Below are 20,811 nucleotides of genomic sequence, written 5' to 3'. Positions count from 1 at the left end.
CCCTGATGGGCCCTGCTCCTTGCATGAAAGGGGGCAGCGCCCCACCCCCTGATGGGCCCTGCTCTGTGCGTGACAGGGGGTGGTGCCGAAACCTCCCCATCGACCCTGCCTTGAGTGTGACAGGGGGCAGTGCCCCAACCCCCCAATAGGCCCCACCCTGAGCGTGACTGAGGGTGGCATCTCAACCTCCCAATCCACCCTGCTCTGTGCATGACAGGGGGCAGCACCCCAACTCCCCAATCAGCCCTGCTCTGAGGCCGACCAGGGGCTGCACCTAGGGATTGGGCCTGCCCTCTGCCACCCAGGAGCAGGCCTAAGCCAGCAGGTCGTTATCTCCTGAGGGGTCCCAAACTGCGAGAGGGCACAGGCCGGGCTGAGGGACCCCCCCCCCCCCCCACCCCAGTGCACAAATTTTTGTGCACTGGGCCTCTAGTATATATATAAATGTATTTTCCTGGATTTGCAGAGAGACTGAAAGTGAGGTAGTCTGGGGAGAGAGACACATCAATTGGTCGCCATACAGGGGCCCACACTGGGGCCAGGGAACCTCAACTGAGTTACATGCCTTTGACCGGGAATGAAACTCTAAACCCTTTAGTCCTCGCGCCGATGCTCTAACCACTGTGAAAAAGGGGCAGGATGAGGCACACATCTGTCTTAAAGATCTTTTTGTTACTTAATATATATATATTGATTTAGACAGAGAGCGAGAGAGAGAGAGAGAGAGAGAGAAAGAGAAGTGGGGAGCGAGAGATCTGGTGTCTCTCCCTCACTCATAAGGACACCAGTCATAATGGATTAGGGTCCCACACATATGACCTCATTTAACCTTAATTATAAAATACAGTCACATGGGCAGTCAGGGTTTCAACATATAAATTTTGAGGGACACAGTTCCATCCCTAGCACCAGGTGACTCACCAAAAGTACCCCAGGTTAAGAAAAAAAATGTCCACCAGGTGACAGCTTCTCAGGAAGATGAACATTTATACTCAATTGTTTATACTCAATTCCATTTCCATTCTACCAGGATTTCTTCTAACCTTATTCTTTTTTCTTTCCATCTAGAGGGCAAAGACTTTGTTAATGCCGTTGAGTACTTAAATGACCCAGGGAACAAAGAAAAACTTCAACGCCTGCTGAGTGATGAATCCTGGGAGAGATTTGTGGCTGCAGCCAAGTTGCCCAGGTAACCTCCAGGGGATGCCTGTATTGTCACCCCATCTCCCCTGCATCTAGATTCCTCTGGCAGGCACACTCCTCCAGGCAGGATCCTGAACTTGGTGCTGAAGACGTTCCTTCTCAACAGTCCATGAGGAACATTTCCTTCATATCATTCATTGGCAGAGAAGGGCCTCAGGTTGACAAGAGATGAGGCCTGCAGGGAGAAGGTTACATGACTTTGGGCAGCTTACTTAACCACTCTCTGTCTTATTCACCTGTTCTATTTCATTGTGAGGAGAATAGGATAATGCGTGTAAACCGTTTAGCCTAATGACTGGCACATAGTAGGTGGGCAGTTCACATGAACTTTTAAAAAGATGCTGGGAATAGACAGGGCCCAAATGTCTTTCTGTTGGATGTGAGAGCTACTCAGGACTTCCTATGGACAAGCCAGATAAATGCTGGCACATTTTGTGTCCCTAGGGATTGTGGCTAGAGAGCCTGCTCTCCCTAAGAAAGGGATTGTACAGACTCTGCAGGGTCCTGCTGGCCTGGAAGGCAGAGAGCTGGAGTGAAGCGGCACCATGTTGGATTGAATCCTGACTGTATCTCTGCCCGGCTCTGGGCTTATGTCATCTCCCTCTTCAATGGAATAGCAAGTCCATCTGACAGCCCTATGGTGAAGGCCTTGGGGTGAACTGCAGGGTCAAGGCTGAGGAAGCAGGTGCAGTCATGCTGTCCGGAGGCCCAGAGAGGCCTGGAGCAGGGTCAGAGACCAGGGTCTGGATGGAGCAAGGGTGGTCCAGGTGGGAGGATGGTAGGAAGGCTTGGCAGCGGGGCTGGGACTACAGTGAGGCAGCTGAGGCACCTGGCACAGGACTGAGGAGGCCAGGGGCCTAGTGGAGGGCTGTGCAGGGGGTCAGGGGGCACATTTCTTCCTTCCCTGATTTGATCCCCTCTCTGCTGGGGGTAGAGGGCCCTGGGTGATTATGTCCTCCAACCCTGTCTGCGAGCTGGAGGGCTCCTGACCTCCATGGGACCCTCTTCTCTTCTCCATGGAGTAACCCTGACCAGAGGGAAGGCAGTGAGGCTTAGTGACCACTTCCAGTCAGAACGGGGGCTGCCAATGTGGTGTAATTTGAGGGATTCTGGGTAGACGCACACGTTCCCACCATAGAGGACAGGGCTTCCTGCACCAACTCATCCAATCAGTGGCTCAGCCTTAGCCATTAATACACCTGCCTTCGTTAATCACCTGTCCTTCATTATTACAGGGATGCGGCAGATGCACTCTATACAGACTTGCGCCAGCTGGAAATACTCGTGTCCGTGGAGGACAAAGACATGGCCTCAGCAGAGCAGGAGTGTAGGGAGAGGTTTATGAAGCAGTTTCCTCAGGTGAAACAGAACCTTGAGGAATGCATAGGAAAGCTCTACGCACTTGCAGATGAGGCTGACAAGGTGCACAGGGACTGCACCATCACCCAAGTGGCGGCCTCTACCACGGGCGCTGTGTCTGGCATTCTGACCATCGTTGGCCTGTCTCTGGCACCTGTGACAGCAGGAGCTAGTCTGGTGCTTTGGGCAACTGGGGTGGGACTGGGGGCAGCAGCTGCTGTGACCAGTGTGACCGCCGGCATCGTGGAGTACTCAAAGAACGCGTCAGCTAAAACCAAAGCCAGCCGCTTATTGTCAACTGGCAGCGACACAGAGAAGGTAGTCAAGGAGGCTCTAAGTCGCATCATACCCAGAATGGTTTCCTCAGGTAATAAGGTCATCCAATCCCTGAAAGATATTGTGAAGAATGCCCGTGCCTTTAATCAGGCCAAATCCAATCCTTTCCTAGCAGCTGAGGCCACAAGCGTCCTGCGCACGGGGACAATGTCAGCCCAAAGTGGCAATCAGCTGCAGAAAGCCCTTGGAGGCACTGCTCTGGCCATAAGCAAAGGAGCCAGGATCTTTGGTATCGCCGCTTCAGGTTTTTTCCTTCTCGTGGATGTAGTGAACATAGTGCAAGAGTCAGTGCACTTACATAAGGGCGCAAAGGCTCAGTCGGCTGCAGAATTGAGGCAGCAGGCCCAGGAGCTGGAGAGGAAATTGGGAGCACTCACCCACATTCACGAAAGACTACAGAATCCCTGACTTCATGTTCCCCAGACAGAGCAGGGAGTAGGAGTGTGTGGGAGACAAAGCATGGACTTACCTTGTTAGGAAGCATAGTAACCTCCCTCTTGGGTAAAAACTGCTGTTTAAAATTTTAACCCTGCTATTCTGGCTTCTGTAAACGTTTGGGTGCTTAAATAATAGGGAAAAATAAGACTACTCCCATTCCAGAGAGGCCATAAACTATGCCCCAGACAGAGTAGTCAGTGCTGGCGCCAGGCCAGGCCTTGAGTATGGTCTCACGGCTCTGGCCCAGCACACAGGACTTTTTCTCAGAAGGTCCAGAAGTCTTGTTCCAAATTTGGAAGTCAAAAAGCTGAAAAACATATAAATAGAAAGGACTTCCACCATATTGGGCCCCAGAATTTGAGAAGCAAGATTTCCTGTGGGCCTGCTAGTGTTAGCGAAATGAAAAAGACTCCAAATAAATTTGGCTTATTGATTAAGGCAGTGGTTCTTAACTTTGGCTGCACATTAGAATCACCTGAGAATCTTTTTAAATCCTGATTTCTGGGCCTCATCCTCCGGAAATTCTGTTTCTTTGTTGCTAATGTTGTGGCCTCACGCCATAACAAAGAAACAGAATTTCCGGAGGATGAGGCCCAGAAATGTGGATTTTAAAAAGATTCCCATGTGATTCTAATGTGCAGCCAAGGTTGAGAACCACTGGATTAAGGCATCTTCTGATTTACAATATAACACTTAGAAGAGAAAAGCCGGCGAGATAAAATGTATGGAACTGCGTGTTAAGGTGTTGAGCATAGCAAAGGAGGGTTTCATGCAGATGGCTGGTGGGCCAAAGAGAAGGAGGGAACCTAGACCTGGAATCAGGGAAGAAAGGGGACAAGAGAGTGAGGGGGGGGGGGGGGGATTTATTTGGACTAAAGAAGACATTGGGGTTATGAATAAAGAAATAGAAGTGAAGTAATAAGCACTGAGTAGGCCCGAACTACTAAAAAGTTGACTATGGAAGAAGGCGACAGAGTTTGAGTTGGGATATGGGAGTTTCAATGGCTCCTAGATTGGCCCTCCCCAGGGTTCACCATCCCAGCAGGAACCCGGTCTCTTTCTGGTCCTGGTCTCTAGCCCTGCTTTCCAGTTCCAGCTCACCTTTGTCCTCCAGCAGTTCATCTTAGGTAGGCAGTGACTTTTTTTTCTAAATTGCTATATATAGTTTAATGAAAAATAGTAATGATTGTGTAACCAAATAGCTAAATGTATAATCACAGGTGTTTTAACAATTTCCTGATTAGTACACAAACCACAGAGCAACATGCCTATATGAATAGATCAAGTACATTGACCTTGAAACACTATGGGTGGCATGGGAGTGGTCCAAGCAATTATTCAAGAGACCCAAGGATGGTCTCATCTTCTCCAGCAAAAGAAGAGGTTACAGACATTTTCTTATGTCTTACATAGAAATTCACATATGTTATTGGACAGACAGTAGTTAGTTATTCAACTTCATTAAGAAAATAAATTCTAAAAGATAAGGAGTTGTTTATTATTCATTTTCTATACCTGCATAGGCACAAGCTAAAGGCATTGAAGTTCTCACTATTAGAAATAAAAACCAATTAATATATGGTAATTCATGCTTCCTCTTATTTTCTCTTTCAGTCCCTACCCAAACCTTATATTGTCAATGCAGTAAAAATGATAGAACAAATTTTCAATTAGGGAGCTCAAGGCATAAGTCTAGAAACATACTATTAAATGGTTGGTGTTGGGGATACATCAAGAAACAAAGATAAAAAACCTTCATGGCCCTTACTATCTTAGATTTGTGTTGAAATAGGTACAATAATGGCTTTTAGAGTTATGAATGAAGCTGCTCAAATACATATTCATAATAAAGTATGTTCTTGCCAAAACCGGTTTGGCTCAGTGGATAGAGCGTCAGCCTGCGGACTGAAGGGTCCCAGGTTCGATTCCGGTCAAGGGCATATGCCTGGGTTGTGGGCATATCCCCGGTGGGAGATGTGCAGGAGGCGGCTGATCGATGTTTCTCTCCCATTGATGTTTCTGACTATCTATCTCTGTCCCTTCCTCTCTGTAAAAAATCAATAAAAAATATATTTTAAAAAAAATGTTTATAAAAAAAAATAAATAAATAAAGTATGTTCTTAAAGAACTGCATTAGTAGCCAGGGGATTTGTATGTTCTTTTTTTAAAATTTAAATTCCTTATTGTTTAAAGTATTACATAAGTCTCCTTTTCCCCCCATTGACCTCTCCCCGGCCACCTGCACCCCCAGGCAGTGAGTTTAATTTTTTTTTTCAATTACAGTTGACATACAATATTATACTAGTTTTTGGTGTGCAATATACAGATTAGAAAGTGATCACCCACTAAGTCTAGCAGACATATGGCATCATTCATAGTTATTACAATGTTATCCACTATAGGCAGTGACTTCTTGATGATGATGGGGGCCGTGATGGCAGTGGTGATGACAGCGGAATGGGTGGAACATTTCACAAGTTGGTGGTCCTCCTTGGGGCCAGGTGCTCTGAGAGACCCATGAAATTACAATGAAACGGCAAATGCTCCTAGAATAGTGTTTGAAAACAAAAGAAACGAAAAGAATGAGAAGAAAAGAAAAGGATATAAAAGAAAAGAAAAGAGAAAACAGATGCTCGCAGCAGGTCAAGGACCTGCCAATCGGGCCCTGAGACACAGCCTCTCTATCAGTGGGGGAGGTGGTGTGGACACGATGATATTTTAGACCCTCTGTTTCTCTCACCTTGTGTTCTGTAGACTTTGGTTCAATAAGGTGGACTGGTACACTGAGCCTTTGTGGTGTGGATTACTGGGCCCATCTGGGCTCTGGGTGCCTGGCTTCCCTTCCCCATGAGCCTGTCCTCCAGGAACTCAGAGAGCAAATCTTCCATTGCTCCTCCTGCTCGCTCACTGGGCTCCCACTGTCCTTACCAGTCAAGTCCCTGAGACCTCGGTGCCCCGTAAGCTCCCCTGGGACACCCGGGTGAAGCTTCTGCACAGGTGGCCTGGGCTGAACACAGATGCCTTCCTCGCCCAGCAGCTGGGAACCAGGATCCACTGTAGGACATGAGGCTGATTAAGATCAGAAGGGCCTGTTTGCAGGGGTGAGAGAGGGTCATCCATAATCAGAGAGACAGAGAGAAACAGCGAGACAGCAAACATTTCTCCCCAGCTACCCTCACATTTTCCCTCCTGCAAGGGCTTCCAGACGGTTTTCCTGCATTTACCCTTGTGGCACTGCCCCTGCCCCTTGTCCACACTGAACCAGAACAGCCCTTAGGAATACAGATCTTATCACGCACCTGCTTCCAGCTCTTCAAGGGCTTCCCATTACTGTGCACAAAAGCCCTAGTCCTCCACCAGCCTGAAGTGACCTGTTGGAGCCTGGGGTCGCCCGAGGGCAGAGCTGAGACAAGGTTCACTGCGGGTTGATTTGGGAAGTGATTCCCCACAGCTGGTCTGAGGGACACTGCTCCCCGGAGAGCACACATGGGCTTTGCGTTCCGTGGGCCACAGCGAGGACCAGACCCACACGGACAAGGAAACACTGGCTCTCCTTGATAGGAGCAAGGTGAGTCAAGCAAGGTAAACAGAACAAAGGAGAAGCTTCCTTTCTGGGCCACTCAGGTCAGCATGACCTTGACCTCTCTGACTTTGGTGAGGTAAACTGAAAACACACAGAGGCTTCCTCACTAGCGCCCGGTGTCAGATAGGCCCTGTGAAGAGCACAAGGATGTGTGAGCAGCCTGTCGGGTGAGGTACCAGTTCTCACGAGGCACATGAAGAATTTGCTTGCTCTTTGGAAATCCTTTGACAGTGGATATCGATTCTTCTGGTTCCTCCATCACTTCCTTCCAGTCCAGCATTAAGGAGAGAACTTTTATATCAGGGTCTTGGCTTAGTGTGAGGAGTCAAGGAAGGCTTCCCTGAAGAGGGGGCACCAAGGGTTGAAGAGGATGGGGAGGAAAGTGTGGGTGAGAGTATTTGGGGCAGAGGATTTGTGCCAGCAGGGATCTGGCTGGGAGGGAGGGCCACTCTGAAAGGACACTAATGGAACTGCAGTCTGACCACTTGGCTTCCCTGCCAAGACTCCTGTGAGAAAGGGGCTGTGGTCTGAAAGCTGGGCATTGGAGCACTTGAAAGTGCCAGGAACCTCTGCAGAATGGGAGGTGGCATGGTCAGCACAGACACCACTGCTGCTGGAGCTATGTGTCTGCAGCCCGGGGACCTGGAGGACAATGGACAGAGCTGCTGATTTTGAGGTCAGCAGTAACAGGAAACCCACAAGCCTCAGGTGGTGAGGTGATGTCTAGCATTACTGCACCAGGAAAGGGTCAGGGTGAGAGCACAGCTCACACTGCCTGGGGCCCCTGAAACTGTGAGAAGAATACAGTAGGTCCCAGAAACCAGCAGAGCAGGAGGGGTGGAGCCAGAGAAATACTTCGGGCCATCAGCTGGAGGCCAGCGTAGCAGGTCACATTCACCGTCACCATCCATACTGAGAGTAGGGACTCTCACCTCCTCACAGCGCTGGCTGTTGGCCTCCAGAGCAGAGTGGCCAGGATGAGTTGGGTCGGGTCCAGATGATCAAGGGGTAGAGGGCTCCTCCAGCCCCGGCCCTGCCCTGTGACTCAGATCTCACTCCATGCAGGCCCCTCTGTGTCCTCCTGGTCCCCTCTGCCTCCTGCCCCCTCCTGTTGTCTACCCCATCCCTCTGGGCTGGGCGGTGGTTCTCAAAATCATTGTGGTGGTCACTATGGCTGTTGGTCATATTTTTCTTGTTCCCCCCTTTCCACCTCCCCACACCCCCAGCTCCTAGACACATAGTAGGATTATATTCCTTTTCTACTTCTGGTTGGGTGGGATGTGTAACCAGAGCTCTGACCACTGACTTCTTTTGTTGTTGTTTATTTGTTTTTTAATATATTTTTATTAATTTCAGAGAGGAAGGGAGCAGGAGAGAGAGATAGAAACGTGAATGATGAGAGAGAATCATTGATCAGCAGCCTCCTGCACATCCTCAACTGGGCGTCCCCAACCCTGGCATATGCCCTTGACTGGAATCAAACCTGGGACCCTTCAGTCTGCAGGCTGAGGCTCTATCCACTAAACCTAACCTTCAGGGGCACATAGTGTTTTCTGGGTGTCCAGTCCCTGTCTACCCCTGGGGAGAAGATGAGTAACGCCTGGTCCTCATTCTCAAGGATTTTGCCATTGACAAGGGAGCTACCTGTGTGTCTCGCTCCTCTCACCTGGCCACACGCATGAAGCAGGAGTTCCTGGGTCCTGTGGGGCTCAGAGAGCCAGGGCCCAGCTTCGGGATAATATGGGTGATGCTGGCAGCCTGGCAACGAGGGGCTGAGAACAGTGACTACTTCCTGTGAGGTCGGCAGGTGCTGTTGGCATGGAGTGTGCTCTGCAGACCAAGGTGCCCGTTGGCGAGCCACTGTGATGACGGCACCAGCCCCCTGGTTGCATGCTCCTGCCCACTCCCACTGCCCTATAAACAGGAGGAGGACACAGAGATGGGGTCCCTGTTCTGGACACTAAACTCTTCGTGTCCAGCGTGTCTGAGCCAAGCTCCCCTCCTCACGTGTTGGAGAGACTGGGCCAGGCCAGGTGAGGGTGCTGGCTGAGCGCCTCCAGCTGGTGACTCCTCCAGCCTCCACCAGGCGATGCTGGTGGCACATGCCAGACCCCTTTCCCTGTGATTTTGGGGTTCCTTTCCCCCTGAGTGGGAGTTCTCCTCACAGTGGGCTGAGATGGCTTATTGACCAAAGAATTTGTTCAAGACCCCACCTCTGAGCTGTTGTCATCCCAGGTGTCCTTTCTTGTGATGTTGGGGGTCCAGCTGAGCCCGACTTAATAGTCACTGGGTCTTTTGAGTCCCTAAGTGGGGTGATCTCAGCTCAAGTCAAGAGGCTCCCATCTCACCACATGTGGCTTTGTAGCCCCCACCCCAGTTGTTCTGCCAGGAGACCATGTTCACGGAGGCCACAGATGTCCGTCTGGGGTCCTTTCTGCGTTCTTATCAGAGGGCCCTTTGGACAATGGGACTCCGCTCCTGTGGGTCTGGTGTGATTCTGCGCCTCACAGGGCATGTGCTGTGTCCAGCGGCAGTCAGACTTCTGAAAAGGGGAGGAACTTGGAGGAAGGCAAGTTACAAGAAAAACAAGACAAAAAATAACTGTAAACAGGGCCAGAGGCCAACTCTGACACTTGGTGCAAGGCCGGCCTCTCCCCTCACCTTGGCTTCCTCTTCTCTGAAACCAGCCCTTTGCTGGGGGATTATTTCAGGCTCTGGTGTGTGATCCTCATGCAATACCATCATCACTCTGCCGCCCCTCCCTGAAACACTGGGGGAGGTGGCCCTGGATCCCCATGGACATTGGTCTGGGATGAGCAGGCCTCATGGAGGGGCCACATTGGCCTCTGGGGTCCACGCCCAGCCCCGCCTTGGGGGCGCGGGGGAGAGCGCAAAGCTGAAAGGCCCATCAGCTGCAGCACTTACAGGCAGCTCCATTTCCCTCCTGTTTCTTTTTGTTTTCTTTTTTTTTTTAATTAAATCTTTATTGTTCTGATTATTACATTTGTTCCTCTTTTTTCCCCCTATCACTCCCCTCCTCCCAGTTCCCACCCTACCCTCCGCCCTCACTCCCCACCCACTGTCCTCATCCATAGGTGCACGATTTTTGTCCAGTCTCTTCCCGCATCTCCCACTCCCCTTTTCCCCCCAAGAATAGTCAGTCCATTCCCTTTCTATGTCCCTGATTCATTATAGTCACCAGTTCATTCTGTACATCAGATTATTTATTCACTTGATTCTTAGATTCACTTGTTGATAGATGCATGTTTCTTGTTCATAATTTGTATCTTTACCTTTTTCTTCTTCTTCCTCTTCTTAAAGGATACCTTTCAGCATTTCATATAATACTGGTTTGGTGGTGATGAACTCCTTTTGCTTTTCCTTATCTGTGAAGCTCTTTATCTGACCTTCAATTCTGAATGATACTTTGCTGGATAAAGTAATCTTGGTTGTAGGTTCTTGGCATTCATCACTTTGAATATTTCTTGCCACTCCCTCTGGCCTGCAAAGTTTCTGTTGAGAAATCAGCTGACAGTCGTATGGGTATTCCCTTGTAGGTAACTGAGTTTCTTTCTCTTGCTGCTTTTAAGATTCTCTCTTTGTCTTTTGCTCTTGGCATTTTAATGATGATGTGTCTTGGTGTGGTCCTCTTTGGACTCCTTTTGTTTGGGGTTCTCTGTGCTTCCTGGACCTGTAAGTCCATTTCTTTCACCAGGTGGGGGAAGTTTTCTGTCATTATTTCTTCAAATAGGTTTTCAATATCTTGCTCTCTCTCATCTTCTGGCACCCCCATAATTCGGATGTTGGTATGCTTGAAGCTGTCCCAGAGGCTCCTTACACTATCTTCGTATTTTTGGATTCTTTTTTCATTTTGCTTTTCCGGTTGGGTGTATTTTGCTTCTTCGTATTTCAAATGTTTTACTTGAATCTTGCGATCCTCTGGTCTGCTGTTGGGAGCCTGTATAATTTTCTTTATTTCAGTCAGTGTATGCTTAATCTCTAGTTGGTCCTTTATCACAACATCGAGGGTCTCATTAGAGTTCTTGTACATCTCATTAAGTTTATCAGCAGTCTCTAGAAGACTCTTGAAAGACCTCAAAAGTGAGGATTTGAATTCTATATCCAGCAGCCTGCTTTCCTCCATTTCTGTCATTTGTGTCCTGTTTCTTTGTCTTGGCATTTTTTTGCTTCGCTTTGTCGATAGAGTGGCTTTCTGTGCTAAGTGTCCCAATTACCTGAGGTAGACACTCTTGGTGCACCCCCTTGTGGTCTTTGTGCGCAGTCTTGTTGTAGCTAATCCTTGATTGTTGTAGGTAACACTGGGAGGGATTTGACCTCCAGGCTAATTGGCTGTGAGAATCAGCTGTGTCTGCAGTGGGAGAACTTCTGTGCTGAATCCCTAGGGCGGCGCTAATCTAGCCTCTGCCTGAGGCTAACCAGCAAATGCCTCTGTGCAAGGCTTGGGCGGGGCGGGTCCCAGGGAATCAACGGGGGGGGGGGGGGGGGGGCGGAGCGAGCAGTTATGGCTGCTCTCAGTCCCGTCCCCAGAGGCTCTGCCTCTCAATCTCCCAGTAATCTCTGCAAGCCCCTTGGAGAGAAAGCTGCCCTCAAGTTCGGACCGATGCCAGACAGTCCTGCTTCTCCCATTTGAGTCTGGGTCCCCAGAGACTTGCCCGGAACTGGAGCTCAAAGCCTGAGACTCCCTCCCGATTGAAACAGACAACCTCACCCTCAGCCGCCAGCCCACTCCGCATGCACCTCCGCACCTTTGTATTTTACTTCAGCACTGTGCCTCCTCTGAGCCTCGGTATGCTTTTCTCTTTCCTTCTAGTTGTAGAATTTCCCCTCAGCCAGCCTTCCTGTGGTTCTGGGTGATGTCCGTTCCGTCTTTTAGTTGTATTTTTGAAGTGGTAGTGTGAGGCAGCAATCTCCGGTGTTTACCTATGCTGCCATCTTGGTTTCCTTCCTCCTGTTTCTTGATCTATAAAATCCAGGTGGTGATTCCTGGAGTCGGTGTGAGAATCAAATAGGAAAGGCCTGGAAGGTGCCCGCACGGTGCCAGGCATGCACTCAGCCCTGCGTCTGTTCTATTTTCAGACGTTTACGTGTGACGGTGACACTGGGCTTCCTATAGAGAGATCTGCTGTCAAGAGGAAAGGGGCCCGGAGAGGGAACAGCCGGCTTCTCTCTGCCGACGCCCACAACCTTGTGCTCCCACAGACGGCCATGGCCATCAGGGAGGGCCTCCTTGGACAGGTCGCCGTGGTTCTGAGGCACTGACCCTGCCACCAGGGACAGGTTCCAAGGGGTTGATCTAAAGGGTCAGGGGAGATGCAGACACAGTGGCCTTGGGCCTCCCCCAGGGGCCAGGGGAGCAGAGCCTGCAGGGGACAGTGGCCTCTGGGAGGGGACGATGCTGGAGGGCTTCTCAGAGGAGGTGATCCCAGAGCTGGTCTTTGAAGGGTGAGCATGTTGTTCCAGGTGGAGAAGCAGGTGCTCCTGGCAGAAGGACCTACAAAAGCAAATGTCTGGAAACAGCCTGGGTGGGGCCTTCAGTAGGAGCAGGGACCAAGGCAATGCAAGGAGGCAATGAGCATCTGCTGTGCTCAGGGAGGTGCTCATTGCTGGGGTCAGAAGGGTGACTAAGGGGGGCATTTGGGGGAGTTTGGAGGGGTGAAAGAGGAGGATTCTGGGGACAAGCCCATGGGGCGGAGGGAGAAATTTGCCCAAGATCCCACTGTCTGTCTGTGGCAGGTCTTCCTCCTAAAAACCTGAGGGAGGCAGGATGGGCTGAGCGGAGAAGGACCTGGGAGGTCAGACCTGGGGTTGCTCTAAGGCAGCGGTTCTCAACCTGTGGGTTGCAACTCCTTTGGGTGTCGAACTACCCTTTCACAGGGGTCACCTAAGACCATCCTGCATATCAGATATTTACATTTTGATTCATAACAGTAGCAACATGACAGTTATGAAGTAGCAACGAAAATAATTTTATGTTTGGGTCACAACATGAGGAACTGTATTTAAAGGGCCAGAAGGTTGAGAACTGCAGCAAGGAGTCAGCAGGCAGGGCGGGGCAGGCCTGGTGGGTGCAGATTGGATAATGTGCTTGATCCTCAGCTTCTCAGAACCTGGGCAATTCCTTTCGGTGTTGCTTTCCAGGTACCTTGGACCCAGAAGGTGCTTGTGCAGACACAGCTTCGGAGTAGATGTGCACAGCTAAGAACAGGTGGGTCTTGTCTTAAATCTTCCAGAGGGAGATTCTAGGTAAGTAGGGAGGGTAGGAGCCCCTCCCCATCTTCTCATCCTCACACTTTCTAAGACAAGGATCTTATCACTATTGTATAGATGAGGGAAACCAAAGACGGCAGGAGGGTGTAAATGGGCCCAAGGGCACATGTAATCAGTGACAGCTCCCGGATTGGAACCCAATTTTGTCTGATGTTCCTCCCTTCCCCAGTGCCCCTAAACAGTGGAGAGGAAGGGGGACACTGATTGGTGGATTCACATCTCCCTCCAGCTCAGATGAGACCTGGACTCCCTGAGACAGGAGCCAGTGACCCCAAAGGAAGGGGGATGTGGCGGGATGTGGAGGAGGCAGAGGAAGTGGATGTGGGGTCATGTGGAGGACAGAGACAGGTGGATGTGGGGTTCATGTGGAGGAGGCAGACAGGTGGCTGTGGGGTCATGTGGAGGAGGCAGAGGAAGTGGCTGTGGGGTCATGTGGAGGAGGCAGAGGAAGTGGCTGTGGGGTCATGTGGAGGACGCAGACAGGTGGATGTGGGGTGATGTGGAGGAGGCAGAGTAGGCGGGGAAAGGTAGGTGAGTGAGAGACTCTGCTCCTTGCTGCCTGGATGCCCTGAGGCTGCCTTCCAGGGCTGCTGCTGAGGCTGATGGGGGCAAAGGATTTCCTTTGAGATTTCAAATCTTGACCTTGTTTCACACACCCTTCAACTTAGTGCCGGGCCTTGTGGGAAACTGAGGCCCTGAGAGGGGAATGACTGGCCCCGGGTGCCACACTGAGACCCTGCGCAGGAGGTGGGTGGGCTCTGCCTCCCTGCTCTCGGCCGGCCTGGCTCATAACTGTGGGGGGATTGGAGACGTAGGAGGTGGTCCTGTGTGTTTGCGCTGGAGGAGACTGAGCCCAGATCCCTGTGTCTGTACAGCAGAGACACACCTGGGAGCTGTTGCCTTATTCACACTACATCCCTCCTTAGCCTCCAGCACCAGGAGGTGTGGGCTCTACTCTGCCCCCAGGAGCTGCCTGACGCTGGGCAAGCCCCTTCCCTGAGAATGATTTCTTCCTGTGTCTCCCCATGTTTAAGAATCTGGGTTCAGTCTCTCCATGTTGATCCGTAGGCTCCTGTGTAGTGTAGAGAGTCACCTGTGGTCTGCGTACCTACTGCACACAGTGCTCCGGCCTCTTACAATTTCTGCCTTGGCTGATGGTAGCCTTTACCGTCTTTAATTGTTAAGAAGTCAAATCACTCACAGTTTCCCTTTATGGCTTCTGGGATTTGTGTCTTGATTAGCTATGTTTCTGCAACGCAACATGAGTTTTAACATTTCTTCCCCCATGTTTATAGTTCTCATTTTGGTTAGATTCCTTTGGGATTGATTGATTTTGGAGGAAGCTTTTGTGTTTGTTTGTTTGTTTGTTTGTTTTATTAATCCTCAGCGGCGGGTATTTTTTCCATTGATTTTTTTTTTTTAGAAAAGCAAAACAACAGGTAACAAGTTTTAATATGCCTAGGTATTGATATAAATTTTTAAAAAATCAGTGTTACAGCACCACTTTTCAAAAATTAACATTTACAATTGTAGGAAAATAAAGTTTCACAGAGTTAAATTTCCTAAATGCTTCATTTAAATATTAATCTAAATTTTTACGGTCTACCAAAATGTGTTATTTCATCTATTTTATTTTTAAAGCATTGGTGCTCTTAAGTGAAATGTTTGTTAGCATGCAGCCCCAATACATAAAATAGAAAGGGAAGCTGTTCTAGTTGGGAGGGGGGGAGGTGTGCTTCCAGAGGGGGCCTCACACTTCCCTATATGTCACCTCTTAAAACTCTTAGGGCCCTAAGCATAGTCTGAGCACCATGGTATTAAAATAGCAACAAACATTAAATAAGATTTCATTGACAAAGAAAAACTAGGAGGTTCATTCCGTAACCAACACTTTTAACCCTCTGCTTTTCCACGTTTTTCTGCAGTTTCACTTTAGAAAATTCTTTGGACACCAATTATTTGAAATGCAGCTATATTGAGCAGAAATTGTATTTCTACACCTGGGAAATTACAAGATCAATGCTGCTGGACAGGATCCAATAAGGAGGATTTTCAAAAAATGTTTTAAGGCAGTTCATTGTTCATACTAATAAAAATAAAAAGTTCTCATGAATAAAGCCCCAAAGCCAAGATAGTTCTTGGGAAGATGAAGCATCCCAATAAGTGAAAGGGGGATTCTAAGTAAATGTAACGCCATGGGGCCCGAGGATAAACGTCCAAACAGCAGAGAAAATGTCCAAACAACACCCACATGGTCCCATGAGATGGGGTGAGCACAGGAACAGCTGGGCTGTGGAGATGTGTGCACAGGGAGACTGATTAAAGATGGGAAGGCTGTGTTGGACCCCACTGGGCACAGAACCACAATGAAAGCATCTACTTAAGGCTATGAGTGGTTAGAGTTATTAACAACACAACAGGGAAGGTCAGGAGACACATGGCCTTGTGGTTAGTTGGCAGGGCTTGCTCATTAAGGACCTTTCCAGAGACTTATCCTAGATAGTTTATTCATTTCACAAGCATTTCTATAGATTTCACACTAGTGTAGTGCTTAGACTGTGCCAGCCTGTTCTACGCATTTAATCCTCATAACAACCCTATGAGGTGGGTACTATTTTAGGCCCGTTTTACAGGTGGGGAAATAGGCATCGAGAGATCACACAACTTGCCCAAGATCATCAGGCTTGAAAATGTTGATGTTGGCTTCAAACCCTCTTCAGGGAACAAATGACACATTTGGCTAGGATGAGAAATTTGTCCTAGAAAATCTTAGGAGCCGGCCTGAGTGAAAAAGGAAAAGTTGATCCTCTACAGCACCAGAATCAAGACTTCCTCAGCACCAGAACTGATACTCGTCTTCTCTCACACCCCAGGATATGAGCGCTAAATCACTTTCAATTTCCGCAAAGATAAACATAAACTGTACACAGATGTATTCAGTATGTCTTCCATTCTTCGTAAAGTTGAGGTTTTTCTGAAATGTCTGATGTGAAATCACACTGTTCTAACATTGCAGATTGGCTAAACCAACCGAAAGCTGATTCAGGAAGCACTTCTTGAATATCACAGAGACTAGCATAAAAAAAGACAGTAAATAAATATTAAGTTTGATATTTAAAAAGTGGTTTCAGATAAGGTTTAAGAATAAGCTTGTACAACCCAATTCATTACTTTATCATATTCTTGAATTCTTTGCTTTATGTGAGAAAGTTTATTCTTTAGATAATCACAGCGCTCTATTTTTTTCCAGAAACGTAGGGTCCTTCTTTTTTTTCTTAAATTCTTCATGGATTCTTGAAATGCTCTCATGTTCCTGTTGGTTTCCCGAATGATGTGGCAGTCTGCTCATCACTGTGTCCAGCTCATCGAACTTCCTCAAGACGGCCTGCACTTCTGCAGAGAACTCCTTGTACTCTGAAAACTGGTCTTGGAACACAGCCTTAGAGTGCTCCCGTTCATCATCTGTCCGAATCACAGGGTATTTTGCCACATAGTCAGGCAACATGATAGGTTTGGGAATGTGGCCTGAGGGGACATGTCCACTCAGTATTTCAGGTTTCATTCTTGTTGGTCTCAATTCTTTGAAATGAACTTCTTGGTCTCTCTGTCTGTCACCACCGATGGCAATTTCACACATTTTTCTTTTCGATGGAAATGATGGCTCACTTATCTCCTGTTGTTCCATGTATTCTCTATGTCTCTGAGCTGCCTCATGCCTCCATAACTTTAGGCAAACCAAAGCACTGATGGAATAAACAATCATGGTGACAAACAGGAAGACCATCGCTGCTGTCTGTCCTCCTTCTACCCGACAGAACATTGCATTCATTGGTGTATTAAATACTGGATAGTAGCAGAGTCCACCTTGGTTTATATCATTCACATAGACTATGCCTGCAGCCATATAAAAAATAAACAAGGCAATGTTAATTCCAGACTCAGTCAGGGGCCACCAGTTAGAGTCCAAAAGAATGGTCTGATAATACATGGACATGCCAAGAACCAGAATAATAATGGTGGTGACCCAAGCTAATCCAGCAACCACGAGTATAAAAGGAGTTTTGGGGCCACTGTAGTAGTAGCCCCCATATGCACTGCCCAGGCCACCAAAGCCTCCCATGGCCGTGGGCGGGGAATAGCCAAACATGTTGTACCACTCACTGTCCTTGTGAACGTAAGCTGTGACACAGGCGAAGACGCCCGCCCCCAGCAGCAGCTCCACCACCCCGAGAATTCTCAGCAGGCCAGGCCAGGACTTCATGTAGGAGTACCTCAGGTTGTAGGCCTCCACCTTCTCACTGTACGTTACAGCCGTATGTCGGCCCAGAGACCCATAGGGATCCTGGGAAAGCATCACTTCAGCCTCTTTCCGGGAATTAAAGGTTCCTTCTGACCCTCCGTAGGGATCTTTGTCGGAGTTGGGGGGTGAGTGGTGGTTTGGTCTCCCTGGAGAGGATGGAGGCAAACACTCCACTCAGTCTGAGATGTATCTGATGTCTGACGCCGGCTTATCCCATTCTGGGTCCCTTTTCTTCCCTCTGAAGAAGTACTTCCAGGACTCAGGGATGAAGCGCCTTACGGGTTTGAGGTCTGATGCTATGGCTGGTTCCTCTGTGTCACTTGAGTAGAAGTCAGGGCCAAAAGGTGGCTGTAATGGGAGAGGGGGTGGTGGCAAAGGATCAGCGCTCACAGCCAGCTCACTGTCACGGAGAGTCTGGGGGGTTCTTATGGTGCCATCTTCATGGGCCAAGTCCCTGGGGAGGTCATTGTAGTGCCTGTCTCAATTCCTGGATCTCCCATCCTTTGCAGACATTTGTGATTTCTATACCGTGCCTGCGTCTGGGCTCGGCCACAGGTTAAGGTGGGGCTGGGAGTCCAGCGATGTGGGCCGAGGAAGCTCTGAGGGGTCCAGGACCCCCGACTCCATCCGTGCACCTGCTGGGAGGCGCCGGCCCCGCCCACCCGCCCGCCTCCATTGATTTTTAGAGAGAGTGGAAGGGAGGGAGGGAGAAAGAGAGAGAGTGAGACAACCATTGATGTGTGAGAGATGCATCAATTGTTCTCTCCCACATGTGCCCTGACCTGGTACGGGGATGAACCCTGCAACCAAGGTTCGTGCCCTGGACTGAGATTCAAGCCCTCCACCCCTCAGTGCCCAGGTCTGCACCACAGGGGCAGGGCTGTGGAAGCTTTTTGTTTCTTCTTCCTCCTCTTCTTCATCTGCATCTGTGTCTTCTTCCTAATACAGGGCATATTTAATGGTACCTACAGCCTTCAAGGAGTCTCTGGTGCAGGAAGCAAAGTGCCTGGCATTAGTTATTGAGCAGGAGTGGGTGGGGCTGGACAGAGCTAGCCTGAGCCCCAGACCTGGGTGCCCCACCTGGGGGAGGGGCGGCTTTGGGATGTCCTGCTCACGGCCAGGCGTCAGAATCAGTTGTCCACATTCCTCTCTTCCTCTTTCTCCTCAGATAAAAATGTGATGGCTGCAGGAAGGAGACAGGAGGAAATAAATGGAACTCTCAGAAAGCTGATAGAACTGCCAGAAGTACATGAAGTCAGTGGGGAATTTTGTGAAATCTGAGTCATAGTTTTTTCATCAAGATCAACAAGAAAACCAAATGGAGTGAATCTGTTGTGCGTGAAACTGGGGTTTGCTGTGCGGTTGAGTGGCTGGTTGTTCTGTGTCCCCGCCATGGGACACACCCCAGGCTTGAGCCATCAGTGCCAGGAGCATAGAGGGCACCAGGGGTCCGGAGAGGCACTAGACCTGGACCTATGTTTACAGATACAAATGGTACACAGATCAATGGTTATTGGAAGAATGTGAGTCGTTATTTGTAAAGTCTTAGAGCATCCCGGGCAGAGCAAAGACACACAGGTGAGCCACCTTAGTATCAGCTATGAGTATACTGACAAGTCCCTTGGCTCTCTGTGTCAGGCAGGTCTCAGGAGGGGTAGCTGATAAATGCTCTTTTGCTTCTTAAAATAATGCCTACAGACAATCAGCATTTCCTTTCTTCCCTGGGCTCCAAGGCAAGATAGTCCAGACAGAACTGAGAGAATCCTCTCCATGAAAGGTCTGTTTCCATCATGATGGTTCATAGAATAGAAATGATCCAGAGTGTTTTCATTATTATTGATTTGCGATCAACAGAAAGAAACATCGATTGTTCCACGTATTTATGCATTTATTGATTGACTCTTGCATGTGCCATTCCTATGTGCATTGTATTATGGAACCCACACACTTGGCATCCTGGATCGATGTTTAACCAACTGAGCTACGCAGCCAGGGCCAGAGTGTGTTTTCACAATGACGGCCATAAGACTTGACTGCCTTCCCTTTACCTGCCCGTCCCATTCTGGGAAAATTTGGCCTCAACACAAAGCCCATGATTACAGTATGACCCCATCCCAATGGTCACCAACACAAGGTGCACACTGACACTTCCTAGGAAAGAGCCCCCATAGCGCTGTGAGACCACACTATCCAACCAAAAGGTTGGCCATCCATGTATCCTTCAACTTGACTTGTCATCAAACAGGGGACCATGGATGAAAAATGGGTTCTATGTATAGTAACCTCACAGGGTGATGTGATCATAAATTCCTAGCTGGCAGGTCATGGCGGGGGTCACATCCCAGGCATATACTTTTTAGTAAAAGGTTGTTTTCCTTAAGCAAGCCCTGTCCATTGCTTCTGTGCATCTAGGTGAACTCACCTTTGAAATAACTACTCTCAAAAGAGCACAATCTTGCCAGGCCGGTGTGGCTCAGTGGTTGAGTGTGGGCTCATGAATGAAAAGGTCACCAGTTCAATTCCTAGTCAGGGCACATGCTCTGGTTATGAGCACGAAACCCAGCAGAATGCATGTAGGGGGCAGCCATTGGATGCTTCTCTCTCATCAATGTTTCTATCTCTCTCTTCCACTCCCTTCCTCTCTGTAAATCAATAAAAACATCTTTGTTGTTTTTTTTTTTTTTGTAAAGAAGAGACCACACTCTTGTTGACTGTCCTATAATCCAATCCCCACCTGCTTTCTCCCAACTTCATGTAACCTTCCTTACATCCCCTCCTTCATTTCAAATGCAGAGAAGATGCTGAGACACTGTTATTCTCCAGAGCGATTTAAATCTTGTGCAGTTTGGCTCAAATAAACTTTCCCTAAAATCCTTTTTAAAAAATTACAGCCTTAAAAAGGAAGGGCATTTTGGCCCATATTCCAGCCTGCATGACCCTTGAGGACACTGTGCTAAGTGAAATAAAGCCGTCTCAGGAAGATAAACATTGTGTGATTCCACTTAAATGAAGCACTCAAATCCGTGGAGATGGGAAGTAGAGAGGCAGTTTGCAGGGGCTGGGAGGTGGGGGGATGGGGAGTTATTGTTTAGTGGGCACTGAGTTTCTGTTTTATAGGATGAAGAGAGTTCTGGAGGCTGGTTGCACAACAGGGTAAATATAATTTAATGCTATTGAACTATATCCTTAAATATGGTTAAGGTGGCCCTAACCGGTTTGGCTCAGTGGATAGAATGTCGGCCTCTGGACTGAAAGGTCCCAGGTTTGATTCTGGTCAAGGGCATGTACCTTGGTTGTGGGCACA

At 48.8% G+C, this 20,811-nt stretch overlaps 1 protein-coding gene and 1 pseudogene across 1 annotated transcript in view; one reads left to right on the top strand and one right to left on the bottom strand.

The window, feature by feature from the left end:
- LOC139006520 (apolipoprotein L3-like) overlaps positions 1-3,809 on the top strand; it is a 38,917-nt gene extending 35,108 nt beyond the window's left edge. The window contains exons 3-4 of the mRNA XM_070408842.1: positions 1,069-1,189; positions 2,439-3,809. Coding sequence (XP_070264943.1) covers positions 1,069-1,189; positions 2,439-3,306 — 989 coding nt within the window. The 3' untranslated portion in view covers positions 3,307-3,809. The remainder of the gene's footprint in view (positions 1-1,068; positions 1,190-2,438) is intronic.
- A 12,529-nt stretch (positions 3,810-16,338) lies between these two features.
- Positions 16,339-18,020, bottom strand: LOC139005756 (MARVEL domain-containing protein 2 pseudogene; annotated as a pseudogene).
- Positions 18,021-20,811: the final 2,791 nt, after the last annotated feature.

Source organism: Myotis yumanensis, unplaced genomic scaffold (assembly GCF_028538775.1).
Source record: "Myotis yumanensis isolate MYYU_CA2020_CCGP unplaced genomic scaffold, mMyoYum1.0.hap1 SCAF_3, whole genome shotgun sequence".
In the NCBI taxonomy this organism is placed as follows: domain Eukaryota; kingdom Metazoa; phylum Chordata; class Mammalia; order Chiroptera; family Vespertilionidae; genus Myotis; species Myotis yumanensis.
The sequence above is the reverse complement of the archived record's forward strand: the minus strand, read 5'-3'. Positions and strand labels throughout refer to the sequence as shown.